Source organism: Dermacentor albipictus, chromosome 2 (genome assembly GCF_038994185.2).
Source record: "Dermacentor albipictus isolate Rhodes 1998 colony chromosome 2, USDA_Dalb.pri_finalv2, whole genome shotgun sequence".
In the NCBI taxonomy this organism is placed as follows: Eukaryota; Metazoa; Arthropoda; class Arachnida; order Ixodida; family Ixodidae; genus Dermacentor; species Dermacentor albipictus.
In genome coordinates this window covers 74,266,985-74,281,344 of record NC_091822.1, presented here as the reverse complement: position 1 = coordinate 74,281,344, position 14,360 = coordinate 74,266,985, and the positions used below count along the sequence as shown (strand labels likewise).

The window sequence follows — 14,360 nt, the reverse complement described above, 5'->3', positions numbered from 1 at the left end:
ATGTTCATGTTGCTGGGCCTCCACAGTTTGTGGAAAACCAGAATGGCTGTACGTCATGCTGATGTGAATGTGTGCTCTGCGCGAGAGAACTTCATTGAAAGTATGTCACTATTACGAGAAGTGTATCGTGCACAAGGCGAAACCCCAGACTGGGTTAGCATCCTTGATGAGCTGGTGTGCCTCAAGAAATTTTAGCGACCATCCCACCTGATTTGATGTGGGTGCACTGTGTATATGAATTTTTTTTGTGTGTTAATGTCTAAGCAGGCAATAAAGAAAAAAAAAAGCCGAAATAGCTCAGCTGGGACAGCGTTAGACTGAAGATCTAAAGGTCCCTGGTTCGATCCCGGGTTTCGGCATCTTCATAGTGTGGTTTCTTTTTTTCATCCGTTGTACATAATAATACAACTGGCAATTCAGACTGCATTGTGAGCTTTTCTGTTACTTCCGCGATGCGCCACTGTTCAACTTGGATTCCATTTCTGGCCACCGCAGTGAACGGACGCGGGATGCCTTGCTCCGTAGGGGCGGTTACAGCGGCCCTTGGCCGTGGCACCAGGTGTACGGATAAGCCTTACCCGGATTATCAAGTTGTTTTGCCTCATCTGCCTTCAGGTACATCAGTTTTGTATACAGTATTTTGCACGCGGATGTTAAAACCAGGCCGTATCGGGTCGAGCACTTTCGAGATGCGCTCGCGCGTCTTGCACTGCTGCCGGAAGTGGTGGCCCTTGGCGCCTTCCAAATGAACCATGTATGGGCGGTGACGCTCCGTGATGAAGATTGCAAGAAAACGATGCTTGCGGCAGAAACATTCATCGTGAAAGACCAGCCCTGTGTCGTTTATGATCCCTGCAGCCAAGACATCAGACTGAAGCTTTATTGGCTGTTGCATTTCGTTCACGACGACGAGGTTCGAGCAGCGTTAGCCCCTTACGGAAAGGTTACAGATATCGCCCGCGAAAAGTGGCGAGTACAGGGATGTAATGATAAAGGGTCCACCACCCGTTTGGTGACACTCTTACCAAAGCCTGGAATTACAGTTGAAGGCTTGCCTCATCAGGTGCGCGTCGCGGAAAACTTAGCGCTCGTGCATGTACCAGGAAGGCCCCCGTTATGCCTCCGGTGCAATGGAACTGGACATATCAGGCGCGAGTGTCGCATACCACGCTGTGCACTCTGCCGACGATTCGGCCACGAAGAACAAGACTGCGTGCGATCCTATGCAGCGGTAACAAGTCCAGTTAAATGCGACGAGATGGCTGAACACATAATGGACCATGCTGATGCCGATGCAGCATCCCGAGCAACGACCGAAGAACCGGCGGCAGACAGCACACCCTCTGACGCGTCTCCACTTCAGGAAAACTCCACTGGGCCCGGCGACAGCCAATCTGGCGAGGCAAAGAGCGTGCTGGTTGGGAAGCCGACTAACGACCAAAACGTCAATGAGAGAAAGGACGCGATTTTAGTAAGCGCATCAGTGACTACCGCGAAAGACGAGACCGAAGGCATTGAGGATGTTGAAATGACAGCAGCCGCTAAAGCAGCTGCAAAGAGGCCTCGCGAGGCCACTGACGGATCTCAAGCCTCACCCGAACCATCGAGCAGCGGCGAGCCGTCGCCGAAGACCGCTATAACGAGACGAATGGGCCTCAAACCGAAGCCGAAGATACCGCCTGATAGGCGGACGGCTTCAACATTGACCCCGACTTAGGGGCACGAAGTGTGTTCAGCCAGCCTGTCCTCAGTATAAGACGTTACATAGCGGACAAGTAGAATGTGACCTGTGCTGGTTTTTGCTATCACTGTCTGTCCAGATGTGAGTACCGTTCCGTCTGTTTGCTAATCAAAAAAATGGCTGTTAATCTGACATTTCCCCTTTGTGTAGCTACGTTGAATGTGAGGGGTTTGGCATCCCGCAGGAGGCAGTGCCAGTTAAGCCGCCTCTTGTTGGAAAATGACATTGACATAATGGCAGTGCAGGAAACGAAAGTAGAAAGCGAAGAGCAAACCCACAGAATGGTCGATCCTTTCAGGGATAGGTATAATGTATGTGCGTCTCATGCTAGAGGCACTTCAGCGAGTTGCATGATACTCGTTCGAAAATGCACCGATATTGTAGCGCAGTCTGTAAAATCCAGTGATGATGGCAGGCTACTATTCATCGACTTTGGCATTTGTGGACTCCTTTGGCGTGCAATATGTGTGTATGCTCCGAATAACATTAACGAACGTGTAGAATACATAGAAAACCTGAGAACATGCATGACGTACGAAAGGAACATAATTTTATTTGGAGACTTTAATTGTGTGTGCAGGCCGCAAGACAGAGTCAACAGATTGACTTACCGCGATAGAAGTGCGACACTATTAAACGCACTTGTAAACGAGCTTGAGCTGGACGACGTAGGTTGTATTTTTGACGGCGGCGAGCACGTACAGTATACGCACTACCACGGTGTAAGTCATGCTAGACTAGATCGCATATATGTTCCGGCAGTTGTGATACCACACATTACTGCATACAAAGTAAAGAACGTCACATTTAGTGATCACTGCTTGGTGATAGCGACACTAGGAACCAATACAAAAGTGTCAAAGTTTAGTTGGAACTTGTGGAAATTAAACGATACACTGTTGGATGATGAAATTTTTGTTAAAAAAGTAAAGGAAAGGATAGATGAACTATGTTCGGTTGAATCTTCCAATTCCATAGCGCTTTGGGAGCAATTTAAAAATGAAGTAAAGATTGCGGCGATTGAACGAGCTTGTGTGCGGCGCAGCATTGAAAAACAGCAAGAGAAAGAACTTAGGAGCACGCTAGATTATATGATTGCGGTTGAGAGTGCTAACCCTGGACACTTTAGCAAGGAACTACGTGACCTTAAAAGTAAGCTCGAAGTGATAGATGAAAAGAAATATCGTGGAGCGATCGTCAGAGCACGGGCTGAAAGACTATGGCTAGGGGAAACGCCTACTAAGCGGGCACTCGGGGAAGAAAAAAGGCAAGCAGTAAAAAAAGAGATAAAAGAAATAAGATATAAAAACGATGTGACGCGCGACAAGGAACTGATAGAGAAAGCGTTTGTTGAATGCTATCGAAAACTGCTAAGCCCAAAAATAAAAGATACCGAAGCCTTTCGAAACGAATTTTTGTCCCTCATGCCAAGGCTAGGCGATGAAGTAAGACAAACGCTTGAACGGCCAATTAGTCTGAATGAAGTAAAACAGGCCATTGATGAACTAAACACTGGCAAAGCACCTGGGCCTGATGGACTAGGGGCTGCCATTTACAAATGCTTCAAGGAAGAACTGGCACAAGTGTTACATCGCGTGATAAATGAGTGCTATGTACAAAAAAGAGCACCTTTATCTTTTAGAAAATGTCATGTAGTACTCATTCCAAAATCGGATGATCCCAGGAAATTGTTGGATGTTGAGGCCTATCGACCTATCGGATGTTAGTCTTACGAATGTAGACTACAAAATATTTACGAAGGTGCTAGCCAAGAGGATGCAGAGCGTTATCACACACCTCGTATTACCTCACCAGACATGTGGCATCAAAGGAAGGACAATCTACACAAATATACACACCGCTAGAACTATCCTAGAATGCTGTGACATGACTCAAGATAACATAGCCATGATACAACTGGATCTTCAGAAAGCATTTGATAGAGTTAATCATGACATACTACAGTTATTACTAGAACATTGTAATGTAGGTAGCGTTATCAAGGAGGGCATAAAGATGGTGTATGAAGAGTGTGCAGTAAACCTTATAATTAACAACACCGTAAGTGAAAACATTCCAGTACTGTCAGGTATAAAACAAGGGTGTGCGTGTTCGTCTCTTCTTTTTGCACTTTATTTGGAACCCTTATGTTTAAAAATTCGCATAAATAGAATGGTGCATAGTTACTCCTTTTATGCTACTGAAGTAAACATACTGGCATATGCCGATGATATAGCCATATTCTGCAAAGACAAAGACAGTATTAAAGAAGCTGTTAAAGAAGCGACATCATTCTGTAGTGCTACAGGAAGTGCTATTAGCTGGGATAAATCTCTGGGCATTTGGCATGGAAATTGGGGGCAAACGCCGGAGGCGTATGCAAACATGAGATGGACAACTATTCCTGCTAGATACTTGGGGGTTCCTCTCCAACATTATGGAAATACTGCAGAATACTGGGCAGGAGAGACAGAAAGGCTCAAGGATCAGTCTGAAAAATGGGGAGGGCCTAACTTTTCTATGTTTTGCCGCGCTACAGTCTGTAATGTGTTTTTTGTTGCAAAAGTGTTTTATGTACATCAAGTGTTCAGTATGGGCAGAACTTGTGTCCAAAAATTACACAGAGTGTTTGCCACCTATATATGGAATTCTACCTTGGAACGCACCAGCAGGTTAAACTTGTTCCTTTCGGTGCGACACGGAGGGCTTGGTCTGTGTCATTTATTTTTGAAACAAATAGTTTCAAGGTTTTTCTTTCTGAGAGACCAAAGCGATGTTTTCTTGCGTACTGTTATACACATGAGGCTGTGTAATCATATCCCGGATTATATTGTCTCATCAAATGTAGATACGCGTGGAACACTGAGCAGTTTTTGGCGCGAAATAGTGTCTGCATATCAAGTACTGAAGCCACGGTTTTCCTTAGAATATTTGAGCGCAGTGGCACGTAAACAATTGTACAAAGATCTAATTGATGTGTTTTTACCAATACCGTTGTACCGCTCCATCTATCAACTAGGACCAGAAATAGACGTATTAAAACGAGTTCGAAAAATGCCAGTAAGAGCGTCATCTTAATCATTCTTTTTCCAACTGCACACGGGCACGCTCGCTGTAAAACCATGGCTTCAAAGCAAAGGCATCTTTGTCCCATGGGGATTACACTGCCTGATATGTCGAAAGGAGGAAACGATAGAACACATCTTTTTGGACTGTCACGATGCTGTTTTCTTGTGGGACATCCTTAAACGGACATTTCAGAAAGATTTGCCAGTAACACCCTTTGGTATCCGATTCTTGCCATGTGAAGATCCAGATGAAATGCCATGCGACATGTTCATGTTACTGTGTTTGCATAGTGTGTGGAAAACGAGGATGGCGGTCAGAAATGCGGATGTCGACGCAAGATCGGCCATGCAAAACTTCAGTGAAAACTGTGTGTACATACGAGATATTCTCAAAATCCAGAGGAACCCACCGGATTGGATACCTGTGCTTGATAAGCTGGCTTCTCTGAAGCCATTTTAGCTTCACACTCCAGCCATGAAAAGGCTCACGCGTCTTTTATTGTACTTGTAAAATTGTATTTATGAGTTCTGTGTTTGGAAGTTCCAAACCGGTAATAAAGAAAAAAAAAGCCACTGTTCAACTTTAATCGAAGCGTGTGTAGTGTACAGCAAATGGTGGAGGGAATCTTTTTAAAAGAAGTTTCCTTACTGCGGATACGTTAGACGGCCGTTTGCGGGAACCCAGCCATCGCGGAGCGTCTCATCATTTCTGTACTCGTTCCGCCGAAATAGCTCAGCTGGGAGAGCGTTAGACTGAAGATCTAAAGGTCCCTGGTTCGATCCCGGGTTTCGGCATCTTCATAGTGTGGTTTCTTTTTTTCATCCGTTGTACATAACAACACAACTGGCAATTCAGTCTGCATTGTGAGCTTTTCTGTTAGTTCCGCGATGCGCCACTGTTCAACTTTAATAGAAGCGTGTGTAGTGTACAGCAAATGGTGGAGGGAATCTTTTTAAAAGAAGTTTCCTTACTGCGGACACGTTAGACGGCCGTTTGCGGGAACCCAGCCATCGCGGCGCGTCTCATCATTTTTGTACTCGTTCCGCCGAAATAGCTCAGCTGGGAGAGCGTTAGACTGAAGATCTAAAGGTCCCTGGTTCGATCCCGGGTTTCGGCATCTTCATAGTGTTGTTTCTTTTTTTCATCCGTTGTACATAACAATACAACTGGCAATTCAGACTGCATTGTGAGCTTTTCTGTTACTTCCGCGATGCGCCACTGTTCAACTTTAATAGAAGTTAATAGTTTGGATTTGGATTTTGTGGCGGATGGACGTGCTTTTCGGGGCTCCGTGGCGACGATGAAATGATAAGTTTTTGTGCATGCTTTGAGCTTGCTTCTGTTTTTATTTGCTGTTTTTTTGCATTTAAATAGTAATTGGGCGTGCGAACGCTCCTGTGTCGAGGCTTCAGCGACTTCGTTCGTAGCTAAGTGCTCTTTTTTCTTCTTATTAGCTGTTGTTTTTGAAGTGTTTTATTTTGCATGGAGCAGGAGCGCAAATTTTCAATTCGTGGTAAGCGTGGTAAACGTACCGGCTTTGTCTAGGTCTGGCGGTTTCCCTCGTTAGGCCTAGGTGCTAGGCGGGACCTATTTGATAGGCATATTTAACTATCTCAGCTAGCTCTTCGAAGTGATTTGGCGGACGTACTTGTTGAGCCTAAGGACGTAGGCCTAGCGATGAAACCAAAGAAAGGGAAGGCCGCGGGGGACGCGGAGCAAGTGCACTGCGACGAGTGCCTGCGCTGGTGCTCCCTCGACGAGACCAGTTTCCAGAGCTTAGCAGACGCGGAGGAGTCTAGCTTTGCGTGCAGGCTGTGCGAAGGGGTCAGGGAAGCAGTCCAAAAACTGGAAGGAAATTGGACAGCCAATTTCGAGGAGCTGAAAGCAGACCTGAGGGAGGAGCGGGAGAGGCGGTTAGCTTTGCAGGAGAAAGTCGCCGAGTTGGTCAAGGTGGAAGCGGTGCAGGCCGCGCAATTAGTAAGAACCGTGGTCGAGCTTGGAGAAGAGAAGGAAAGGAGAGCAGAACTGCATAGGCGTCTCGATGCGCTTGAGACGCGCGCAGCGGAGAATGATGGGTCGGGACACCAAGCCGGTGGCAAAAGCACAGAAAGTAGGGTAGACCCTACATGCGAAGTCGGGGGCAGGGTGGCAGAGCAAGCGGTAGTCAGCTCGCCGCCGGTGAATCGGCGTAGTTAAAGCGAAGCAGCGCAACACGCCCCGCGGGAGGCGACGCTGCAGCCACAGGGACGCCAGCGAGCGCGAGGAGAGGAGGGGAACAAGCTAACCCCAAGGAATGAGCTCATAGTCAATGATAAGCACAACCTGGAAGTTAGGAGGGAAGGAAAGAGTGCCCTAGTACTTATCGGTGGTGATTCAAATATGAGGAGGTGCAAAAGAGCTATAATGGAGCGTGCAAAGGGTGATAAGCGGGTAGCAGTCGGGACGTTCCCAGGCAGGACAATGGACGCAGTACTGAGAGAAACAAAAAGCGAGCTTTCTGAGAATGTTGCAGAGCGCAATTTGGTAGTGGTAGCGGCGGGGCTAAATGAGGTGTTGAATGGTGAAGCTGCAAAAGTAGTGGAAAGATTAGCGGAGGGAGTTGACGATTTAAGGGCGATAGCACAGCAAGTCCAGATCGTGGTGTGCACGGTGCCGGAGGTGCAAGGAAGGAACGGAGCAATTGCCAAGGACGTTGTGGCTGTAAATTGTGAAATAAGAAAGCTAAGCCAGGAGAAAGGATTTGAAGTGGCAGACATAAACAGAGAAGTGCATGGAGCAGGCTTTGGCGGAGCCTTTACACGAGATGGCATCCACTTTAATGGAAGGCTAGGAGCCGAGATCGGCTGGCGCCTGGCAGGTCGGGCAGTAGCTTTTTTAGGGGGTCCACTGCGCCTCAGGGCGTAGGGGTAGGTAGAAACAGTTTAGAAAGTGCAGCAATAGAGGCTGACGCAAATAAAATGGCCACTAGGAGGTCCAGGAAGAAAACTACAAATAAATTTAGCACCAGGATCAGGTACATAAACATGCAAGGCGGTAGAAAGAGAGCGAGGTGGTTAGAAATAGAACAGCAGTTAAAGGACCAAGAAGTAGGTTTATACGCGCTATGCGAAACACACCTCAGGGATCTAGAAGACCCACCGCTTATTGAAGGCTACGTCTGGGAAGGGAGCAATAGAACAACGGAGAGGAAGGGAGGAGGAGTAGGTATGCTCATACACCAAGGAACAAATTGGCAAAGAATAAAGTTAAGTTGCAAAGAACATGTCTGGGTATCAGGTACAATTGCCAGTAAAAAGGCATGGCTAGGAGTAGTTTATATAGGGACAGGGGACAAATACAGGCAAGAGAACAAAGATCTAGTGAAGTGTCTCGATGACGATATAAAGCAGTTTGGAGAAGGTGCCGATATTTGTCTGCTGGGTGACATGAATGGCCACATCGAGGATCTGGATGGATACACAGATTGTAATGGGAAGTTGATGCTAGACCTCTGTGAACGACGCAACCTAGTTATAGTAAATAGAGAAGCTAAGTGTGAGGGACAAATCACGTGGGAGTTCCGTAACAGGCAAACGACCATTGACTACTGTTTAATGTCACAGGGATTGTATAGCAAGCTAGCAATAATGGAAATAGACGAAGAGGGGAAGTACAGCCTCGGAAGCGATCATAAGCGCATTAGTCTACAGTTGGGAGCCCTACTCAAAAGAGAAATGCAGGGAAGCCAAAAAGAGTACGCAAAATTAAATGACGCGCAAATAGCGCAAATAGCGGCTGGCATAGAGGAAGCAATAAAGAAACATCCCATGGAAAGGTGGGATTATAATCAGTTAGAACTACTCATTAGTACAAAAATAAAAGAGGTAAAAGGAGTAAACCGCTGGAGAGTAAAGGGGAAGCCACGAAGTTGGTGGAATAAGGAAATTAGAGAGGCCATCGAACAACGACGGTGAGCATCTCGGGAACACAGAGAAGCAAAGAGGGCGCAGTTATCTGAAGAGGAAATATGCCAAAAATGGGAATATTGCTACGGCACAATATGTGCGATCACGAAAGGCCAGCAGTGTGAAGACGACGACGACGATTTAGAAGCTAGCGCAGGCTGTTGCCTCTTGGCCAAACGCAGCGTATTTTCCTTGTAAATATATTTGTACATAGCTTGTCGTCTGCGTCTTCCTACGTAACATATTTGGTGGAGGTGGACGTTCCCTGTACCTCGTCACGGAGCTCCGCAGTGGACGGTACGTTGAGCCTACCTTCATGGCTCCCGGCGACGCCAACCCGACTCCACCGGCTCCGACACCTGCTGCCACTTCGACGACCTACATCACCCTCTCCGCTCCCCGTGATCCTGGCGTATTCTCGGCAAAAGATGGGGAAGACGTCGAGGACTGGATCAGCCTTTACGAACACGTCAGCCGCAATAACCGGTGGGACCCAACTATCATGCTCGCCAACGTCGTCTTTTACCTCGGTGGCACACCTCGAGTTTGGTATCGGACGCACGAAGATGAGCTGACAAGTTGGGATTCGCTTAAGCAAAAGCTTCGAGACTTGTTCGGCAACCCCTACGGTCACCAACTTGCCGCGCAGAAGGCGCTTTCCGGTCGTGTGCAGACGTCAACGGAGCCCTACGTCACGTACATTCAGGACGTCTTGGCTCTGTGCCGCAAAGTTGACACCCACATGACTGAGTCAGACAAGGTTTCCCACATCCTCAAAGGCATTGCCGATGACGCCTTCTACTTGCTCGTTTGCAACAACGTAGCCACGGTGGATGCTATTATAAAAGAGTGCCGCCGCCTGGAACTCGCCAAAAGCCGACGTATTGACCAGCAGTTTGCCCGTCTGCCCAACACCCCAGCGACATCTTCCCGTGCCGACGCTCCTCGTCCCAACAACACTGCCGATGTTACCAGGATCGTCCGGCGTGAGATCGAGGCCGCCTATCCGGCTGCCTTCGACTCCAGTCCCACCACCACATCTGCAGTCACGGTCTCACTGATCCAGGCAGTTGTCCGCCAGGAGTTTGAAAACATGGGTCTTCACACCGTCTGCTCGGCCCATCGCCCTGATACCCGCCCGGCTTCTTCGATTTCGCCCCGTCCCGCATCTTCTTACCCACCACGTTTCCGCAACCCATCTGAATGGCGCACTGCTGACGACAAGCCTATTTGTTTCCACTGCCATCGCATCGGGCACATTTCTCGGCACTGTCGTAGTCGCTGGAGTTCCCCGATCCGGTCTACTTATACTGCCTACTCTCGCCCCTCAGGTGGCCCTTCTCGTCCCTATGCCGCACGCTCCGATAATGCCGCCACTGATTCTCCTGCAACGAACCGCCCCTATTCTCGTTCGCCTTCGCCCCAACGACGACAATCTCGCTCTCCCCAGCCCCGTCGCTCCTATTCGTCGACTCCCTTCGGACGCCGCTCCCAGCCGGAAAACTAGATGCAGCGCCTCGAGGTGACGCTGCATTGCCCCCTACGCCGCCAAATCCTCCACTGACTTTGCCCACTCATCTGAACCTTCTTGCCGTGCAAGTCGACGGTGTTTCTGTGTCTGCTCTCATAGACACTGGGGCGCATTTGTCCTTAATGAGCGCTGACCTTCGTAACCGGCTCAGGAAAATTATCACGCCCGCCACGACGCCTGTTGTCCATGTCGCCGATGGCGGAACAGCCCCCGTCATTGGTACGTGTACCGCCCGCGTCTCCTTCGCCGATCGCTCAACAATCGTGCTATTCACAGTCATCGCCCACTGTCCCCACGACATTATCCTCGGCTTAGACTTCCTCTCCGCACATTCTGCTCTCATCGATTGTTCCGCCAGTACTCTCCGCCTTGACCTGCCTGTTCTGGATCCTGCTGAACCACACCCCAGTCGCCTCAGTTCCGCCGACTTCGTTCGCTTGCCACCTTCGGCACTGACCTACGTTGACCTAGTGTCATCCCCACCAGTCCCCGACGGTCACTACATCGCGGCTCCTATGCCAGACGTCCTCCTTACACACGGGATCACAGTACCCCATACAGTTTTATCTATTACGGCGAATTGCGTCTGCCTGCCAGTGGTCAACTTTGGCTTGACGACACAAGTGCTGCCACGTGGAATGTCTTTGGCCCAGCTTTGTTCATTCGAGGATCACTCAGTAGCATCCATTGCAGTAGACGACACTTCATCCGATACTCCTCTCCTATCGCGGTTGACAACTTGTACCATCGCTGACTTACGGAAAATGATTGCCCCCGACTTGCCCTCCGAGCACGCTCGTGAACTCTACCGCGTTCTGTTTTCCTACTACGATATTTTTGACTTTAACGATCGTCCTTTAGCCCAAACTACAGCTGTCAAACATCGCATTAATACCGGCGATGCCCCTCCTATTCATCGCCGCTCGTATCGAGTGTCACCAGCTGAGCGTCAAGTTATTCACGCAGAAGTTCGCAAAATGCTTGCCAAGAACATTATTGAACCGTCATGTAGTCCTTGGGCGTCACCGGTTGTGCTGGTAAAAAAGAAGGATGGCTCATGGCGCTTTTGCGTGGATTATCGGCACCTTAACAGGGTTACCAGAAAGGACGTGTATCCCCTACCTCGGATTGATGACGCCCTTGACTGCCTCCACGGTGCTCGCTATTTCTCCTCTATTGACCTTCGCTCCGGCTATTGGCAGATTGCCGTGGACGATCTCGACCGCGAGAAGACTGCCTTTGTAACACCCGACGGTCTTTATCAATTCAAGGTGATGCCGTTCGGCCTATGTAACGCTCCTGCCACTTTTGAACGCATGATGGACTCCCTTCTTCACGGTTTCAAATGGTCCACGTGCTTGTGCTACTTGGACGACGTTATCGTATTCTCCCCAACGTTCGCTACGCACCTCGAGCGCCTCTCAGCAGTCCTGGACGTTTTTCGGCGAGCCGGTCTGCAACTCAACGCATCGAAGTGCCAATTCGGCCGTCGCCAGATTACCGTCCTTGGACATCTCGTTGACGCGAACGGAGTGCAACCGGACCCAGGCAAGATCCATGCTGTTACGCACTTCCCTGTTCCGAAGTGTGTCAAGGATGTGCGCAGCTTCATCGGCCTTTGTTCGTACTTCCGCCGTTTCGTGAGGAATTTCGCCGCCATAGCACGACCACTAACCGACCTTTTGAAAAAAGACGCTCCTTTCCAGTGGGGCGATATCGAGGCCTCTGCATTCTTTCATCTAATCGACATTCTCACAACGCCTCCCGTTCTGGCCCATTTCGATCCTTCTGCGCCTACCGAAGTCCGTACTGATGCCAGCGGTCACGGAATTGGAGCAGTACTGGCGCAACGCCAGCGTGGCCACGACCGTGTTATCGCTTACGCCAGCAGGCTCCTCTCACCCGCGGAGCGCAACTATTCCATCACTGAGCGTGAGTGTCTGGCCCTAGTTTTGGCGGTTGCGAAATTCCGCCCATACTTATATGGCCGATCCTTTTCCGTTATCACAGACCATCACGTGCTTTGTTGGTTATGCTCATTGAAAGACCCTTCAGGAAGACTTGGTCACTGGGCCTTACGCCTCCAAGAATATTCGTTCTCTGTCACCTACAAATCTGGCCGACTACACAAGGACGCTGACTGCCTGTCTCGCTACCCGGTAGACGAGCCTGACGACGCCGACAGTAGTACCGCCGACGGCATTTTCTCTGTGTCTGCCTTCGCTAACATCGCCGATGAGCAGTACCGAGACCTATCGCTGCGAGTACTCATCGAGCGTCTGCGCTCTACACCTGCCGACGCATCCGTTCGCCGATATGTCCTCCAGGGCGGCATTCTGTACCGAAGGAGCTTCCTCCCTGATGGCGCTGATCTTCTTCTTGTCGTGCCAAAACATCTACGACAGACTGTGCTCTTTGAGATGCATGACGCACCCACTGCAGGACATCTTGGGGTAACCCGCACGTACGACCGCGTCCGCCGCCGCGTCTATTGTCTGGTCTCGCTCGCTCCGTTCGACGCTATGTTGCTGCCTGTGATCCCTGCCAGCGTCGGAAGACACCTCAGGTGCTACCTGCCGGTCATCTCCAGCCGATCACCGTCCCTGTGGAACCGTTCTTTCGTGTTGGATTAGACCTGCTCGGTCCCTTTCCCACGTCATCCTCTGGGAACAAATGGGTAGCCGTCGCGACTGATTACGCCACCCGATACGCTATCACTCGGGCTCTCCCTACCAGCTGCGCCACTGACGTCGCGGACTTTCTCTTGCGTGACATTATCTTGCTTCATGGCGCCCCGCGACAGCTGCTTACTGACCGTGGTCGAAACTTCCTCTCGAAAGGTATCGCTGACATTGTGCATTCCTGCTCCATTCAACTCAAACTGACTACTTCATACCATCCTCAAACCAATGGCCTGACAGAGCGGTTAAACCGTACTCTTACCGATATGCTGGCCAAGTACGTTTCCAAGGACCACCACGACTGGGACATTGCCCTCCCTTACGTAATTTTTGCGTACAATTCTTCCCGGCACGACACCGCCGGATTTTCTCCCTTTTATCTACTGTACGGTCGCGAACCTACCTAGCCCCTAGACACGGCACTTCCTCCTGCTGCGGTCTCAACAAGCGAGTATGCGCGCGACGCCATCGCCCTCGCCGACCATGCACGCCAGCTTGCCCGTGCTCGACTTACGGCCTCACAGACCACTCAGCAGTGTCAGTACAACGCCCGCCATCGTGACGTACAGTTTTCACCTGGTGCGCTCGTGCTCCTGTGGTCGCCCTCTCGTCACGTCGGACTTTCCGAGAAGCTTCTTTCGCGCTACACAGGGCCCTACCGCGTGCTGCGCCAGGTGACGCCTGTGACTTACGAAATTGCTCCTGTGGGCTCAAGCTCGTCCTCTCCTGTGGCATCTAGTGATGTCGTACACGTCAGGAGGCTCAAGGCCTACTACACTGCTTCCGAGTCCGATCTTTAGTCGCTCCGGGACGGCGCTTTTGCAGCCGGGGGTAGTGCTACGGCACAATATGTGCGATCACGAAAGGCCAGCAGTGTGAAGACGACGACGACGATTTAGAAGCTAGCGCGGGCTGTTGCCTCTTGGCTAAGCGCAGCGTATTTTCCTTGTAAATATATTTGTACATAGCTTGTCGTCTGCGTCTTCCTAAGTAACAATATTATACACAAAAGAAACAACAAGTGCAGGTCCTCGTCCAGGCTAAAATAAAGCAGTCCTCTGATCGCTGGCTGGCTGAAGTTCGCGATGCAACTAAAGGGGGGTCAAGAAAATTCTGGAACCATATAAGCTGGCTGGGTAAAGCTAATCACAGAAAAGAGGAACAGATTCACGATGCCGAAGGAAATTGTTTAGAGGGAGATGACGCTGTGAACTACATTGGTTCAGTTATAGCAGAGTCATTTAGGAAAGACGATAGGGTAATCGCCCCAAGTGAGGGAGCAACACAGAATAGCATAATAGAAAACAGCTTAGAATTGACCAATCTTAACTGGAAAAAGGCGGAAGCAAATGTTCCAAAATGCACGTCCGCGGGGATAGACGAAATTCCAATCA

At 49.7% G+C, this 14,360-nt stretch overlaps 1 protein-coding gene and 3 non-coding genes across 4 annotated transcripts; all 4 read left to right on the top strand.

Annotated features, from left to right (window-relative positions):
- The first annotated feature begins 286 nt into the window (after nt 1–286).
- TRNAF-GAA (transfer RNA phenylalanine (anticodon GAA)) lies at nt 287–359 on the top strand. The gene has a single exon. It is a non-coding gene; the product is annotated as a tRNA-Phe (tRNA).
- An 899-nt stretch (nt 360–1,258) lies between these two features.
- LOC139055718 (neuromodulin-like) lies at nt 1,259–1,717 on the top strand. Its single transcript, XM_070533252.1, has one exon. The coding sequence runs from the start codon at nt 1,259–1,261 to the stop codon at nt 1,715–1,717; it is 459 nt and encodes a 152-aa protein (XP_070389353.1).
- A 3,814-nt stretch (nt 1,718–5,531) lies between these two features.
- On the top strand, nt 5,532–5,604 carry TRNAF-GAA (transfer RNA phenylalanine (anticodon GAA)). The gene has a single exon. It is a non-coding gene; the product is annotated as a tRNA-Phe (tRNA).
- A 250-nt stretch (nt 5,605–5,854) lies between these two features.
- On the top strand, nt 5,855–5,927 carry TRNAF-GAA (transfer RNA phenylalanine (anticodon GAA)). The gene has a single exon. It is a non-coding gene; the product is annotated as a tRNA-Phe (tRNA).
- The last annotated feature ends 8,433 nt before the right edge of the window (nt 5,928–14,360 follow it).

Excerpts from the sequence above, each read along its gene's own strand:
- LOC139055718 (XM_070533252.1), top strand. The coding sequence starts at position 1,259 with ATGGCTGAACACATAATGGACCATGCTGATGCCGATGCAGCATCCCGA.